Genomic DNA, 16,524 nt, shown 5'->3' on the forward strand with positions numbered 1-16,524 from the left:
GAGTCATCCTCGGTAAACTCAGCGCTTATTGAATGTCAACTAATTAAACTCAGACGTGAGGTGAATGCAGCTTGCACTTTAAAAAAGTGTTTTGCCCGGTCTCACTGGAAAGTATTCAGAGGAGAGACAGTGGACATCTGTCATTTTAACAACATACCACTCAGCTGCCACAGACAACCACTGTCCATTTATGAGAGGTACAGACGATTAAAGAAGATAATAAATAAGTGTTTATTATTGAAACTTATTAAACAGGTCACAGAATTAGCCCAGACTAATTTACTTAATAATCTTCCTCTGTACTCTACAGGCCTCCCCGGCTGTCGTTGAGGTGTTGTGCTGGTTTGTTTCTGGACAGTCGTCTCCTCTCCGTTTCATTCGCACTTCTCCGCTCAGACCTCCGCCGATCGCCTCCGTCTCCATCCGTCTCTGCGTGGCCGAGTCAATCTCGCCCCGCTCTGATTGGCTGGATTTATTAGTCCGCTTAAATCGGCTGCGCTCTGATTGGCTGCGGCGGCACCTTCGTCACGGGGCTAAAAGGGGTTTTTTACTGGAGGTTTCTTCCTGTCAGCGACACATGTAGAGCAAGCAGCTAACGGGACCCGGAGACCGGACCAGAGGACGGGCAGTCACAGCCTCTCCGCCAGCCTCGTTATCTCTCTCTCCGTCCCTTCGCCACAAACACGCACTTCTCGGTTCCGAGGACATTGCGGCACACGTAGACCTGTAATTACACCTCGCAATGGACTTCTTTTGTTCCGGCGAAAAGAAAGCGCACTGAAGCAGCAGCAGTCAAACGGGAACCCTCCGGTGGAAATACTATCTGATATCTCCATTTGCTCGTCGCTCCGCTTGGTGCCGGTGAACACACGGGCTTTTCACCTGTACTTTCTGGGACTGTTGTAGCCTACCTGTTCACCTGCCCCCCCCGTCAAGCCGTTAACTTTACAGCCATTACACTTAAAAGAGACAAACGAGGTGGGTGTTTTGTTGGTGTCGTGTTTGCATGGTGACTCCTGAAAATGTATTTAGTTCTTTCTAATTATAGCCAGTTTTCACTGGGAGCCAGCCTCTTCGGCTCTACTCAACGTGTGGCGGGGATGTTTGATATTTGATAGCCTGTGTAATTCTTGCGACATTAACCTTCTTCTCCTTATCCCCTGTTCACGCATTTACACCGCAATGACACTAGTGTGATGCCACATTTCTTTTATTTTCCATTAAAAAAAAAAAAAAAAAAAAAAAAGCAGCAGCTTTTAGCACATGGCTGCCTGATAGCTTTCCCCCCTCTCTCCTATTTCCATGACTTGGTCTCTGCGCCCAAATTGCCTGCCCGTGTAATTACTTGAGTTAGCCCATTTAAGTTAAAAGCCACCCCCCCCCCCCCCCCCCCTCCTCTTCCTCCTCTCCCCCTTTCCCCCTCCTGTCCCCTCCATCCCTCAGCGGAAAAAAAAAAAACTCCTCTCTGAATGAAACTTGACGATGGTCCGTCTTGTTTATCCAGGGAGTCACTTTCAGGTCGGCTTTTTGATTCATCTCCTTTTAGATTTAATCAGCACTAAGGTTCGCTGTGGTTTGTCCCTAAGAGCCATCGCTAATGGGCTTACTGAATGCTTTTCTGTGTGCTCCCCCCTCCTCTCTCCCCAACTCTAATTAGCCTACCTGCCTTTCAACAAAGATTTGGCTTTATCCAGGCATGTAGTCTGCCTGACCAAATTGGAGAGGATTACATTTGAAGGAACCCACATTAATTTTGTAGGTGAAGCAAATGTCTGCATTTCATTAGAACACTTAACATCATTAAGTGCGGGTTTGTGGTATATTAGGGGTGTGTGTATTAAAGGTGCTGGTAAATATCCGTTTATAGTCACAAGACAGATCATATTCATTGTCCATGTCAAAGGCCTAGCAAGCATCAAGTGTTGGTAAACACAAAGCCAACATGCCAAAGTGTTCCCAATGTCAGTTTGAAGCCAGTCCTGTTTCAGCCTATTCCTTTGTGTTTTGCAGTAACCACCTCCCAGCTATTCAAACTGCAATAGAGTGTAGGATTGTGTGGGGAAGTATTGTGCTATTTAGAATTTCTTAGGACAGCTCAACAAAAGCCTGAGCTACATAATTGTTCCTTTGGCCCCTGGTATTATCATTTAACAGACATTCATCATGAGAGGTCCAATGCATGGGGATGAGACAGAGATCAAGGGCAGATTAGTCCACTAAATGACTCGTGGCTCTCTTGTAGCGGGACAGGACTCGGAACTGTTCCCTTAATGAGATCAGCTATTGTGCTTTGGTGTGATTTGCGGTCTGCAGCTGTTCAAAGACCACGCTGATGCAACAAGATGTTCAAGTGGCTGGAATATGAAATTACTTTAATTGATAAATTCAATCATAGAGTGTGGTTCACATGATTGTATTAACCTCTTACAAAGGGATCTAACATTACCTGTGATCCATCTAAGGTCCTGACCCCACTGTGTACAAAACAATACTCACTTGGTAAAAGTATGAACTGTAACCTTCTGGGTGTGACATGTATAACTGATGGGACTGGCAACATCATCTCCTCTGTTTGTGTTTGTAGGGACAATGGTGAATCCTGGAGGCAACAGCCAGCCACCACCGGTCGGCACAGGTTCTCTGTCCTGGAAACGGTGTGCAGGGTGCGGGGGCAAAATCGCAGACCGCTTCCTCCTTTACACCATGGACAGCTACTGGCACAGCCGATGCCTCAAGTGCTCCTGCTGTCAGGCCCAGCTGGGCGAAATCGGCACATCATGCTATACAAAAAGTGGCATGATCCTCTGTAGAAACGACTATATCAGGTGAGACAAAGACCTCGAAATGCACGCACAGAGCTGCATGTCAAGAGACTGTCTTGATTGTTATTACTACTGATTTTCTAACGTTGCAGTACAAGTTGGGTAGCTTGTTTCACATCTTGCATGAGTTTTTGAGAGAACTGGATTTCTCAGGAACCAGATAACTTTACTTTTCAACGTCCTGGAATATGTTAAGTAATGATATTAAATTAAGTGAAAAAAAAAAAAAAAAAAGCAGGGCTAAATTATCAGTGGTCTGTGCTGGTCATGCAGCGATCGGCAGGGTTGGGTGTATTTCTGCGGAACATGTGTCTCAAATTGTACTGACATCATCAGCGCTCATTAAAGTATCCTGGTTGAGGTCTCCCTCTTCCACCCTGAACGAGGTCAAACACGCTGGCATGTTGACAGAGCACAAAGCAAAAGAGTTGTTCTGCAGGCCATCTGCATGTCTGTCCTGTTTGCTGTTCATGGTCAACTGAAGGACAGAAAATTAGTCTTGTAGGATTTTATGTTTGCTCTGCAAGACACATGTACATTGTTTGGATTGGGCACAAACTATCATTTTATTATTATTATTTTTTTTTTACACATCAGAAAGGCACCATTTAATTAGCAAAGAGAGCCTTTTTTAATATTCTAGTAGGTGTGCTATAGACACCCAACCAGAGGATGTTGATGACACCCTTATTCTGGTAATGCAGAGCAGTGACGGGACAAGGCACAGTTTACTGAAAGTTCAAAGACTTTGTTGCTGGGGTGCAAGGATGGTATTGATTTAAAAGCTTATTAATCAGCCATTATTCCCTAACATTTCAGTCCACTTTTGTATTAACGTTTTCGAGTTGGACACACTGAATAATCTAAAAGATGGACCTGCACTGCAGTCAACATGCAACACTGCTATTAAATCTGCACGGATAATTCAAAATCTAAAGTGTGCCTGTGTGCTCTCACACCCACCTCATAAAAAGGATGAGGAAGTCAATGGGCTACTTCATTCATAATGGGACTATAACGTAATTAAAATTGGAAGGGGGGGGAATGTGAATACACCTTTCCACTTGTAATGAGAGCATGCTTGGTGGAAGAGCTAAAACGCATATTATGGAACCATGAGATCTCTGTAGAGATAAAGATAGGAGCGGGGGGAAAAAAACATCTGACAGTGAGTCTACACAATTAAATGCTTTAATTATAGTCCCCCTCCATTTCCTTTAGTCCTGATGGGTTTTATCTAATGAGATCTGGTCCCTGGCTTGTATCCGCTCCCAATGACGTGTCCGAAATGAATGAGAGCCACACTGCAAACAAAACATTTAATTAACCAAATTGGCTTTTGAGAAAGAGCAAGAGAGAAAGACAGATAGAGAAGAGGGATTATTGCGAAGGCCATTTGCCGCTGTCCCCCCCCCCCCCCCCCCCATCTTAAAGGGGCAGACTCATTTTTGTAATAGATCGCAAAACTGCCCATATGACATACATCTCCAGCTGTAGTCCCAAACTCATATTCATACAGCTGATGTGAAAATGCTCATCTGATTTAGGATGAGTGAAAGCGCACCGCATCAGGGCTATAAAGGGATGTATGGCCTGGGATGATACCCATCTCCCATTAAGTAGAAATATTCACAGACATCACAGGACCAACACCCTCTCTGTTTTTCATGCAGCGCTGCCACCACAAGCTTTAATGTCAAACTTAAAGCCAAAGTTGCGTTTGCTGTGGGGATCATGTCGCTTTAAGCTGGAGGTGATATTATTTCTGTGGGCTGCTAGTAGAGGGAAAATTAATTTACTTGTGGCTTCTGGATTCAGGGAGAATGCTGTCCCCTTAATTGAATAAGCCTAGGTAATTAAATGGCACTTTTCCAATAGAACGTGTGAGGTAAATCTAATAGTTGGTTATTTAATATCACTTTGAAGTCTGCCCACTCAAGCACTATGACAGCACAAGAGAATGTGAACTATTAGGCCAGGAAAAAACTGGGATCTCAGAAATTAATTAAATCGCATGCAATTTAGGGGAAACGTTTATCTTGATTTGTCATAACAGAATTAATTCAAGGCCTTCAATTCACTTGGGGCCAGATCTGTTACTCTGAATTAACCAAGTGTAATTTGGCTGATCCCCCACCACCACCACTACCACCACCACCACCCTCCACCCCTACACACACCCACACCTCCCCATCCCCCTCCTCCCAAAACACATGCACATGCACATACACGACACAGATCCACACACTACCTCCCTCATCCTTGCAATCTCCCCACCCCTCCCCTCCCCACCATGTCCCCGGCCCCTCCACCCTTTTCTCTAATGCAGCTCTTGCCATTATGCAAAGCCCCGCTTCAGTATCAATATGGCCTAGTGCTTTTAAGGTGCTTTGGCTGCTGATGTAGAGAGGCATTTTTAATGGACTGTGTTGCAGAAATCATTGTTGTGGGGTAATTTTACCCTACTCAAAGGCCTTGGTGAATGAGGTCTGCATTTACCAGACAGCCTAGCAGCAAGCCATGCTATATTTCACCTGGCAGTCAGTGCTGAAATGAAATCCAATAGTCATTGCCTATATAGGCGACAGACGGCTCTAAATGTGTTTTTTTTTTTTGTTTGTTATTTAATTTAATCAAACGTGTTGGTTGTAGCAAAATCAGATCCACGGGGGGAAGAAAACAGATAAATCAAGATAAATCCATCCTGCAGGAAGATAGTAAGAACCATTGTGGGGTTTTTTTTAGGAGGAAAGAAAAAGCAGAAACCAGATGTGTCATTGCAATTAAAGAGTCCCTTGGCCTTAATTATACTGACCTGGGGTGTCTACTTCACCTCTGCGCTGTAGTTCACTGGCAGAAGAGGCCATTAGAGCCCAAGTTCAAACTGATATAGCAGCTTAATTGAGCACCTAAAGGCTTTGGCTCCTTAAATCAAATACTATCAAGAGCTAACCCCTGGTAAAAATAATCAACCTGCTGTAGCTTCCACACTGTGGTGAAATAAAAAAAAAAAGCCCCTGGTCTTTGTTTGGACACCTCTCAAAAGCATTCACGCAGAGGAAACTCCTCGAGGAATAAATTCAACATGAACACGAGGAACATGTTTTCAATTTGAGCAAAGTTTTGAGTTTTAGAATGAAGCGACTTTGATATGCAGAAATGTCTTAGCGGGAGAAGTGTAGTTTTGCTTCTCTTAAAGCAAGGCCTATATGTTCATTTCCACTATCATGCTTGTCCCAGTGAAAGCAGAGAATTGGCAGTGTTGTGACGACAGTCTCCAGTTAATTAGTTTCTGAAATTGAGTTTTGATGGAGCCTTTCCAAATGATGCCAAGACAAAATTTGCTTCTGCCTAGGCTGTCTTATTGAAAGCCATTTCTGTGTCCCTTTGCAAAGAGCTCGGGCTTGTTTGTCCGTCAATATATCTAACAAATGCTTGGGTTATGTTTGGGATGGTGGAAGCATTAATTCCCTCGCTCTGTCTCAGCGTGAGTTTGTTAAATACTTTTCATAAAATTGTCATCAAGAACGTTTTAATGGGAAAAAAATGAAAATCTTAAAACACATTCTTCTTGTTTCTTTTTCTTGTTAATTTTTTTCCGTTTTGCCAAACAACTTTATCTGATGCACACACACCAGTGTTAACCACTCCCCCCTATCCCTTTCTTTCTCCATCCCTCTCTTCCTCTCTCCCCTTCTCTGCGGAGCATGTCAGATGCCGTGGTCTTATTTGATTGCTTAGGAAAAGTGCAGTGATAGAGCAAACACCCGGTGAGATATGATGACAAATGGGTCCAGATCCCAGTAAATTACTTTCTGCTCAAATCGAAATTTCATTCAGTTTGCTGCTCACCGAGATGAAGTAATCTAAATTGTGGACTCAGAAGGAAGATAGAAGGGAAGCTGGAGCAAGCATTTCATTATCAAGAGGCAGAGGGAGAGAGAGAGAGAGAGAGAGGGGGAGAGAGAAGGTTAGGGACGAAAGAGATGAGCAGAAGCAAATCTAAAGTGTTGACACCATGATTGAAAAGGTTAACCCATGCACATTATATATCAACCCGAGTAGCTACGGGTTTCTAATGGAAACACGGCACTGACAGAGCATTCACAGGAGTCCTAATGGCAAAAGCACTATGTCTCCGCCTGGATGTACAATCAAATCCTCTTAGGTCCTGATTGCTTATGTTCCAGGTTATTATTAGGTTGCAAAAAATGTGCACCATAAGTAATATGCAGTTTCAGTGCTAGATGCTTGTGGAGAGCAGAGTACTGGGGGATCCATTTTTCTGTTGATACTGTGATGATTTTCTGTTTCTCTCCTCTCTCCTGTCTCCTGTGTGCTTTGCCCTGCACGTTAGAAATGGAGCAGAGCAAAAGTGAACTTAGCACTAAATATAGTTTTCATTCAGTCACACACTCAGCAGACAAAAGTGAGCATGCCACAGTCCATTACACAAGGCTAGATCTGTGCAGATGCAGACAGAGGTTCCATAATAACACTTTATAATTTTTCCTTCTTCCTCCCCTTTTTCTCAGATTATTTGGAAACAGTGGAGCTTGCAGCGCTTGTGGCCAGTCCATCCCAGCCAGTGAACTGGTGATGAGGGCACAGGGCAACGTGTACCATCTCAAGGTGAATGCAGGTTTCCTCTGTGAGGTTTTGAACTTAAGAAAGAAAGAAAGAGATGGTTTTTAAGTTTATAGCACTTCATTTTTACTTACTTTTGTGATTAACAGCATTTTTCTTATCTAGTATGTGTGTATCTGTTGATTTAGGTGGCAAGCTACTCTGCACAATGGCACTTACAGGGATAATGAAATAAAGTTGTATTGAATTGAATTGACATCTTAATTTTGAGCTTTGTTCTCTTGGAAGATGTAAGTAGACACAGGAAAGGTACTGTCTATGTACAGCAGGGCTGTTTTTTAAAATAATTTTTGCCAACTAAGTTTCAGTTTTATAAATTATGATGAAATCATTAAAACAGAAAGTATTTATTATTTCAAATCGTTGTACTTGGCAGCTAAAACAGGGAGGAAAATAATTCAACTCAACTGAAACAATGAGTTGATTTATTATCAGTTGATTGATAGAAATTTTATTAGCAAGTATTTTTCTATCCATCTTTTTTTTATGCAGCAATGCTAGTCATTACCAGAAATGTGACTTTTCTTTGTCTTATTTGATGGTGAATTAAATATTTTGGCATGGTTGACTGGTTGGTCTGACAGAATAAAAATATTTGATGACATCGCTCTGTACCATAGTGAACTGTAACAGGCTTTTTTAAAAATTATTTCTTGACAGTTTATAGACCAACACATTATTCATTTAATCAGAAAAAGCCCTAAGTTGCTGTTAACTAGTTTTATGTGTATTTTAACAGCTTTAACCAACCCAAGCGCCTACATGTACATGTCTGAGTGTATCTCTTCATAAGCATGTGTGCTTGCCTCAAGGTGCAATTACATAATAGGATTGAGCTCTGCCTCATGGTCCTCAGACCTGGTTGTCATCCCTTTCTCTCTGCCCCCCCCCCAAAATGCAGTGTTTCACATGTTCTACCTGCCGGAACCGGCTCGTCCCCGGAGACCGGTTCCACTACATCAACGGCAGCCTGTTCTGTGAACACGACAGACCCACAGCACTCATCAATGGCCATTTGAGTTCACTGCAGACGAACCCACTACTGCCCGACCAGAAGGTAAGACTCCCACCTTCCTCCCCACGCCCTCGTTCTCTCTGCACCGGTGAAACCTGACGCGGGCTCTCTGATGGTGCAGAGGGCTCCAGACTTCTTCGAGGCCTCACTTCTATTAGAATGGGCAGAAGTTCGATGACTTAAAAGTAAAGGACAAGTCAGTAAAAGGTTGTCATCAGTCAGTTGGAGTCATTAGCAGGAAGAGAAAAACATCTGTAATTTTCAAGCCAACATTTTTCACTCTGTTTATATTGATGTCGTCGATTCAACTCCACTGCAAGGCATGCAGCAGATATTAAATCTTACAGAGCAGAGATGAATTTTATTTTTAGACAGCCAATGGATTTTTCCATCATTCTTGTTGGAGGACAACACACTCAGAAAATCTGTATTAACCGTCAGCACAAAACATGTGAAAATGATTTTTTTGTACCGCTGTCCTCACACTCAGTTTGTTATGAGCAGATACATATTTTGACTCATCTTGAATTTATTTGCCGTCCCGAGCCAGTCTCCCAATTGTGCTGAAAAATGACACGTTGCCATTAATACCGAGTGCTTAAAACAGTATTTGACTTCTCTATCAACAAGACTGGGATCACCTGGGCTAAGTTATTACTCTGAGGCCAAAAATATGTATCCAGGACCCGAGGATGAACACAGACAGCAAGCTGCAGCAGCTAGTATATCATGAAAGCTGTCATCATGGCTTTCCTTGATTTGATCTTGATGCCTCCAGTGAAAGCAAAACAGAAGGCCTAATCATATATGAAGGATAACTTCATTCTTCAGGATAGCTTCATTCTGCCCGCAGGAGATATAATCATTTTTGCCTCACAACAAGGAGCTTTATTGATACCTTGTCTGCACACAAAGCACAGAGAGAGATATGGGAGGTGTTTGGAGTGTGTCAGAGTCTGACTGAAAGAGGAATTATATTGTTGGGAGCATGCATTTCACCTTGAGTGGTTTTGTGAGTAGAGGAGAGGTAGAACTCCATTAAGCCCCCCCCCCCCCCCCCCCCCCCCCCCTCCCATCCCTCCCTCCCTCCACGTCACAGGCCTTTTAAGGGCTTGTCACTTTTACAAATCAGCTCTTAGAGCTCTTAGAGCTCCTCACATTTAAATTGAAAGCTGTTGCATTATCTAACTTAATTTTAAATGTCTGTTTAAGTCCTTACTCCCACCCCCAATGTCTCTTGTAGCATGGCTGGCATAGTAAATATGAGGCCTCATTGTTTATTTATGCGCTAACATCAATTGTAGTGAAAACTGCTGAATTATTGATGCTAAAATGCAATCTGAATATCGGCCCTGGTGCTTTAATTATAGCAGAGAGAATTATTAAATAAACAGAGACGCGTCGCTCAGTGGGAACAGTCTCAGGATGCTTTTGTTATCTCGGTGAGTGAAATGAGGAGAATTATCCTGCTGCTGGAGCTCTTCATCACACAAACAGTCCCATTTCTTTTGCTAAAGCACAAGTCGGACGGCCTCAAACAACACAGACCAACAGTAGGATAACAGCTCACAAAATCAATATACCTCATGTATCCTGAACAGCACAACATAAATTGAGTATAGAAGCCCAGGCTGGTTTAGCAGAGGAGAAAATGAAGCAGTCACAGAAACACAGGGTTATCTACCGTCCATTGTTTTGATTATGTGTGATTTTGCTGTGATATAATTGGTGTTGTCGGTGTTCATGGCATAGGATATTTGATGCTCATTTATTAAGCTTTCTTCCCAGCTTCTTCCTAATATCTTTGTTCAGAACAGACAAATTACCTCTCTCACACAGAGCTGCTTTGACCCAGGGGAGTGAGACCCTCCCAGCGTCAGTCACTTTAATTAGCCCCCAAGTAGGAGTTTGCAATTACTAATAGACTGAAGCCCTCCTAGTGATTTGAGGGATGAAGGGAAAAGTAAATCGCCCCTTAAAATCATGAAGAAAAAGAAAAAAAAAAAGATGAAAAAGTTGGATGCTGGTGGAACCCAGACAGATAATTGTCTTTACTCCCCTGCATTTTTCTGTTTCACAGGACTGAACACCTCCCGCAGTTATGTTAGAGCGTGGTTCTAATTATACCAAAGAGAATCGCTTCATGAATGCACTTTTAAGTTAATGCAAAGTAAATAGGACACCAGATGGTTTTCAAAGCCTGGCTGATCAATAAATTAAACACTGGTGAAGCTGGTGGAAAGTTGATTTATCAGGGTGAAACATTAATGGCACTTTGTGAACTGATGCCCTGAATGACGGCCCACATTTTTAAAAATGTTGTATTTTCTTTTTTTTTTATCTCTCACTATTCAGGTGTGTTAAGCGGGAGCTGTGCAGGAAACAGGATGTGTGCCTTCATTTTAGCCCTTACTCATTGTCACCCGAGACAGCGTGGATCAGCAACACCCCAGCCTTTTAGCTGTGCTCCCAGGCCCTTTGCCCTAAAGGAATCCTCTACCCATCTTACCAGTAACCTGACTTTTATTTCTGCAACCCATACCCAACGCTCAGCCTTCAACCTTGGCTTTTCCCCAAATATGGGTGGATACTTGCACTTACCGCACCTGAATCAGGACGCTGAGGACTCCATGACCTTGGAATTTAAAAGACCGGAGACCAATCAGAATCCAAGGGGACTCTTCAGGAAGAGTAAATTAAATAACACACAAGAGGATGTTGTGACTGAAGTGAGGGAACGAGAAAAAGACTAAAGAGGTTAAAGAGATGCAGGCTTTTCAACTCTGCATATTTGTTTAAAGACATTTTGGGGAAAACCGGGACCTTTTCATTTTTCCTCTCTTCCTTTTCTATCCTTATTTCCCAACAACATGGTGTTTCCACTTTATATATTTTAAATGTTGTCAAAGGGGAATGTGTTTTTTTTTTTCTTTGGTGGTATATATATAAAATGATGGGGTTTTAAAAAAAATCTGTGGCTTTTTGTGGAAAACAAATCATGAACACTCTCTTGGTGTATTTGTAAAACTACCATGTATGTACAGTATGCATGTAAATGTCGTTGTCCAGGCGTGGCTACAGTACATTCAACCTCTCCGCACTCAGCTCCAGTCCTCCCTCCTCCCCCTCCAAACCTGAACCCATGGCAAACTGAAGAAATTTGCTCATAGTCAGTAATGTAGAGATCATCACCAACATATAAATGCTGAATGAAAGAGAAATTTATTTGTGATATTTTCCGAGACATTTGCTCCAGTATGGTGTATTTAATTAATAAAAATATTGAAGATTTAAAAGCCTCCGTAAATTCATTGTGAAGCCTCAGAAACTGTGCTCAGAGTTACAATTTTGTAAATTTATATTCTGTAATTATGTGACTTTAAGTTCAGATACATTCAGAGCTGCATATCTATAGCAGTGTTGTCTTGAGTCCCTTGTTTTTACCATTTCACTGACATCTTTATGCCTGAATTACATAATTACTACAAGATCCCATTAGTCAGTGCCCAAGAATTTATCTTTCATGAGAAAGGCCTGATCAGTGCATGACTTGCTTCACCATTGAAAATCCTCTATTGAAGACTCTGCAGTGCTGCCATTCAGTCTCCAGCCCTGCAATCATCAAGGCGCATGATGAGTGTATAACTGAAAATGGATAAACATGTATCCTCTCTTTCTTTTCAAATGACCGTTTGCTATTCATCACTCTAATACCTGACAGAAATATAGGAAAATGTCCCTTTGAAGATTCAATTACTGCAGAGAGGGAGAGAGGTGTCTCTCTTTGGCAGGCACAAATTGAATGGGCTATTTGCAGAACAAATTGGTGTTTGAAGTCCTTGCAAGACCTAATAGGTCTGAAGGAGGGACCCAGTAATGGCTGATGCGCTTATCTGCACAGTCGGGGCCTCTCGTGAGCTCGCTGCTGTCGCTGAAACAATGCTGCTGCACAGGATAAGACCTCATGCAAAAATCAGCTCCAACAGAAGAGGGAACAGGTCTAAAGAGTAAACAGACTTTTGTGTTTTAAATCAGAATTTTATATATCACAAAGCTGGAGAAACTGATCTCTTCTGAATGCCAATGTCTCTGACTACGTCTCCCAGAGTATAACCCCACACATTTTTATTCCCAAGTGTTTAAACATCAGTCCGACAAGTAATTTTACCTGTGGTGTGTTACAAGCAAATCTGTTACAGCTCTGGAAATCTACATATCTTTTAGTAAAATAAACAATTTTAATTTCATGGTTTGAGTAGGTTACATATGAGCCTACGAACAGTAGCTTCGTATGTATTTATATCTGAATAGTGTAAACCAGATAGACCCATTTGACTGATTTTTACATGTCACAGTAGGAAAAACACAGGTGTGAATACAATTAATAACATCTGAAAATATATTTAGCTGCTTCAGTCTCAGGCTGCTCGAATCGTTGATGCTGGTTCATTGTCACAAAAGTCAAGTTCCCTTTTTAATATAGTGCAAATTTTAATTAAATTTTCAAAGTTGGAACAAGTAAATTGAGCCATGAAACTGTTGCAGAAGACAGCACAACACGGCGTCGTCATTAAAACTGTCAAACCTCCAACAAATGAAAATTGTAGAAGATGTGGTGGATATAATGGTATTTATGTTTGTTTCATGTGTTCATTTGAGGAGGGTTAAGGTCTCCTCATCATTCTTATGTTTTATTTCATGGCTCGAGTGGAGCAGAAGCCTCAGTGATGTTTAGGTCACATGCACTCTGTACTCCAGGATTTATCCCTTAAGTCTGCTACCAATGTACTTTTTCGGGTATTGTTTCTATAAGATGCACAGATTTTTCTCAACCAAACATAAAAACGTTTTTTTGTGATTTTTTTTCGTGTTTCTTTCTTTTTTGAATTTTAGGTATTTTCACTTTGTTTATAAAATAATTGGATAGAAACACACAAGTCAAAATGTCTGCTGTTAAAAAGGCAAGGTTATTATTGATTTCTTTATTTATATTGCATGTTTCTTACACAGTGCTAGTTTTATTTTGCTTTACAAACAGCATTATAAAAAACAGGTTTAAATATTAAAAATTAAACTCATAAGACATAAAAATGAGATGAACAGTGAACGGCAAAACTAAATGGGGAGTAAAAGTTCAATTTCAGGCAACAGTAAAGAGGCAGGTGTTAGGTTGAGACTTGGACACGGTCACATTTGGACAGTGCCTGACGTCACTGGAGAGGTTGTAGCAGACTGACAAAATACAGATTCCACGTTTTGTGTTGACCTCAGAAACAAGAAGTTTTCTCAAAGGTTCATATGGACAAGGTGTCCATATGAAATATAATTTGTTCGTAGTCCAGTAAGTTATGTGTAGACCAGTAGTAGTATTTTAAAATGTAATTGACTATTTACCAATGAGACTTTTGAATGGGTGAAATAAGTTCATATTTTTGTTAGAGTTCTGGTGGCTGATTTTTGAACAAGTTGTAGTTGCCAATTAGTTGTTGCTGTGTTTGACAAGAGTCCCCTCAGTCCAGCAGTTTTTAGATGATGAAGCCCGATGCTGTAGCTGACTGACATGATCCGTGTTTAAGACAAATACAAAGCACCTCAGCAAACACTGGCAACAAACATAAAGACAGCAACAATTTTATTTTTGCAAATTTAAGAGGAGGCGTTAGAAGGATACATGACATTTTTTTAACAAAGCAAATTGACACCAGACCCCAGATTCAGCCTAAATCTGACTGGGAAACATTAGTGATGTTAAAGTGAATCTCACTCAGAGCTGAATCTCATGGCAAACACACAAAAACAATACGGTCAGTATGGTTTATAATAAATAAATAAACAGATAAATAAAAACAATCTCAAGGGATAATTCTACTCTTTCACATGACATTTAAATGGAGCTTTGGCTGGAGGCTCTATGAACCACTTAAAACTGGAAATTTGGAGGAATCGGTATTGAAACATCATCAAATATAGTCAGCATTAATACGCAGATGACGCTTCAAAACCATCATCCTCATTTAGCTTAACTGTTGCATTTGATTTAAGGAGTTTTAGGATGATTTAAGTATGAATTATGAAACATGTTACAGTTGTCGACCATGGTTGATGTTTCTGCGGTGATCACCAGAGAAGCAGAGCATGCATTCCACTGTCACCTGCTTATTAAATGACTGTCAGTCTAAAGAAGCCTCTGAGTGTCAGATTTTTAAAAATGAATTATCCTTTAAGTTGATTTTGGGTTTGATTTTGCTTTAAAGTGACCTCAGTAATCCACATCAGAACAGCACTGTGTCGTGCTACACTTACGTTGGCCTCTTCCATTATGAAATCCGCTTGGTTCCATTAAGCTGTTTACTCACACACAGACATACACACACATCCATGCACACATAAAAACACACACACACACACAAACACACATAAATATACATAAGCTGTATATGTGTGTGCACACAGATCCAAATTGCTCACTTCAAGACTCAAATTATTAAAAAACACACATTTTACACATAATCCATATGTGAGAATTTGCTTTGATGTGGCAAACCAGAGTGAGGGCTAATGGATCTCACACACAACAATGGAGCACACTTAAATGGCATGTCTGCCTGAGGGAAATCACTTTGCTTCAACTCCAGCTCCTTCCTGCTCTCACTGGGGAGTCTGCTGATGCACCACAACTGGATTACTTATGATTAGTCACCTTGTATTTATTTGTAATTAGTTTACGTCTTCATTCTGCCGCACACTTTTGATTACCATTTACCTCAGTGTGATTGGGAGAACTTTTACGGCAGAGTAGATGTTTTTCATGAATTTTATTTGGAAATTTCAGTTTCTGCCAAACTAGTTTTCTCTCTTTTTGTTTACTGTATCAGAAATAATATACCTAACACCTTCCAGATGCTTTATGATAATAACTTCATCACGTTTTATAGATTTCACAGATTATTTATGGACAGCATACAAGGATATATAGCCTGTTTGTGTCTAGAATGCCTTTCTTTAGTTGTGTAACAGATGTCAGTGCTTCCACATTCATGAACTGAGCTGAAAGCCTCTACTGAATATTAAGCCCTTGTACTGTAGCTATAATATCCTGCTCTCTATCACAAGCTCCTCCCATTTGAAAAACTGTTTACATACGGACACAAATCTCATAGTGGAACAGCAGCTTGGCATCACAGGTGGCACTGTCTTCTTTAAAAAAAGGATGATTTTATTAATGAATTGAAATCAGTGATGCAAGGCACTTTGAGACAGTTGTTGCACAATAGCTATAAATTAGCTGGATCAACATCAAGGAAATACAACCACAACCTTGCAACTGTTTTATTTTGGCAGAAAGAAAACATGCCAAATGTTTTTAATGGCCTGCAAAGGAGTAACATTTGTAAGAAATAGCAAAAATGTGAGGCTAAAGGTGCACACAAACAGAGTGAGGGGACGATATTCTTTCATTTTTCATCGAAATGTGAACCTGACATCAAGACAAAAACAAAAAGGTGATGAATAAGCATTAGAGAGGAAGCTAAGTTAAGCTTAGCATAGTAAGTGGAAACAGGAAAAAACAGCTAACCTCTGTAACAAAATTTAGCTACCATCACCTCTAAAGCTCACAAATGACCATTTCATATCTTCTTTGTTTAATCTGGTCAAAAACTGAAGCGTCAGGCCAGGGTCACAGGCTCCAGTCTTTGTGCTAAGCTAAGCTAACCAGCTGCTGACTGTAGCCTTATATTTAACAGACTGAAATCAGAGTGGTGCTAATCTAACTCTCTGCCAAAAAGGGAATAAGAATAGTTTCCAAATTGTTGAGATATTCCTATAAAAATTAATGAGCATTTAAAAGAGAATAGTTGGCATTAATCTAACATGGTTGCCGCTTTGAACCATGGCTAACTTTAGCCACCTTGACAAACTTAGCACGAAGCTAATGTGCGCTAATGCTGAGTTCCTCTTAGCTCTGTACTGACTGATACTACAAAACATATTACTACAACATGGCAACTTCATGTCAGCTTATGTTTCCCAGTATATATC

At 41.0% G+C, this 16,524-nt stretch overlaps 1 protein-coding gene across 1 annotated transcript; it reads left to right on the forward strand.

Moving 5' to 3' along the window:
• Positions 1-357: 357 nt before the first annotated feature.
• Positions 358-11,780, forward strand: lmo4b (LIM domain only 4b). The gene is made up of 5 exons (XM_071487225.1): positions 358-978; positions 2,585-2,825; positions 7,358-7,454; positions 8,371-8,526; positions 10,840-11,780. Exons 2-5 carry the CDS (start codon positions 2,590-2,592, stop codon positions 10,846-10,848), a joined length of 498 nt encoding a protein of 165 aa, XP_071343326.1. The 5' UTR covers positions 358-978; positions 2,585-2,589; the 3' UTR covers positions 10,849-11,780.
• The last annotated feature ends 4,744 nt before the right edge of the window (positions 11,781-16,524 follow it).

This window comes from Trachinotus anak, unplaced genomic scaffold, assembly GCF_046630095.1.
Source record: "Trachinotus anak isolate AG129_WGS33_773 ecotype Australia unplaced genomic scaffold, CSIRO_AGI_Tana_v1 ptg000010l, whole genome shotgun sequence".
In the NCBI taxonomy this organism is placed as follows: Eukaryota; Metazoa; Chordata; class Actinopteri; order Carangiformes; family Carangidae; genus Trachinotus; species Trachinotus anak.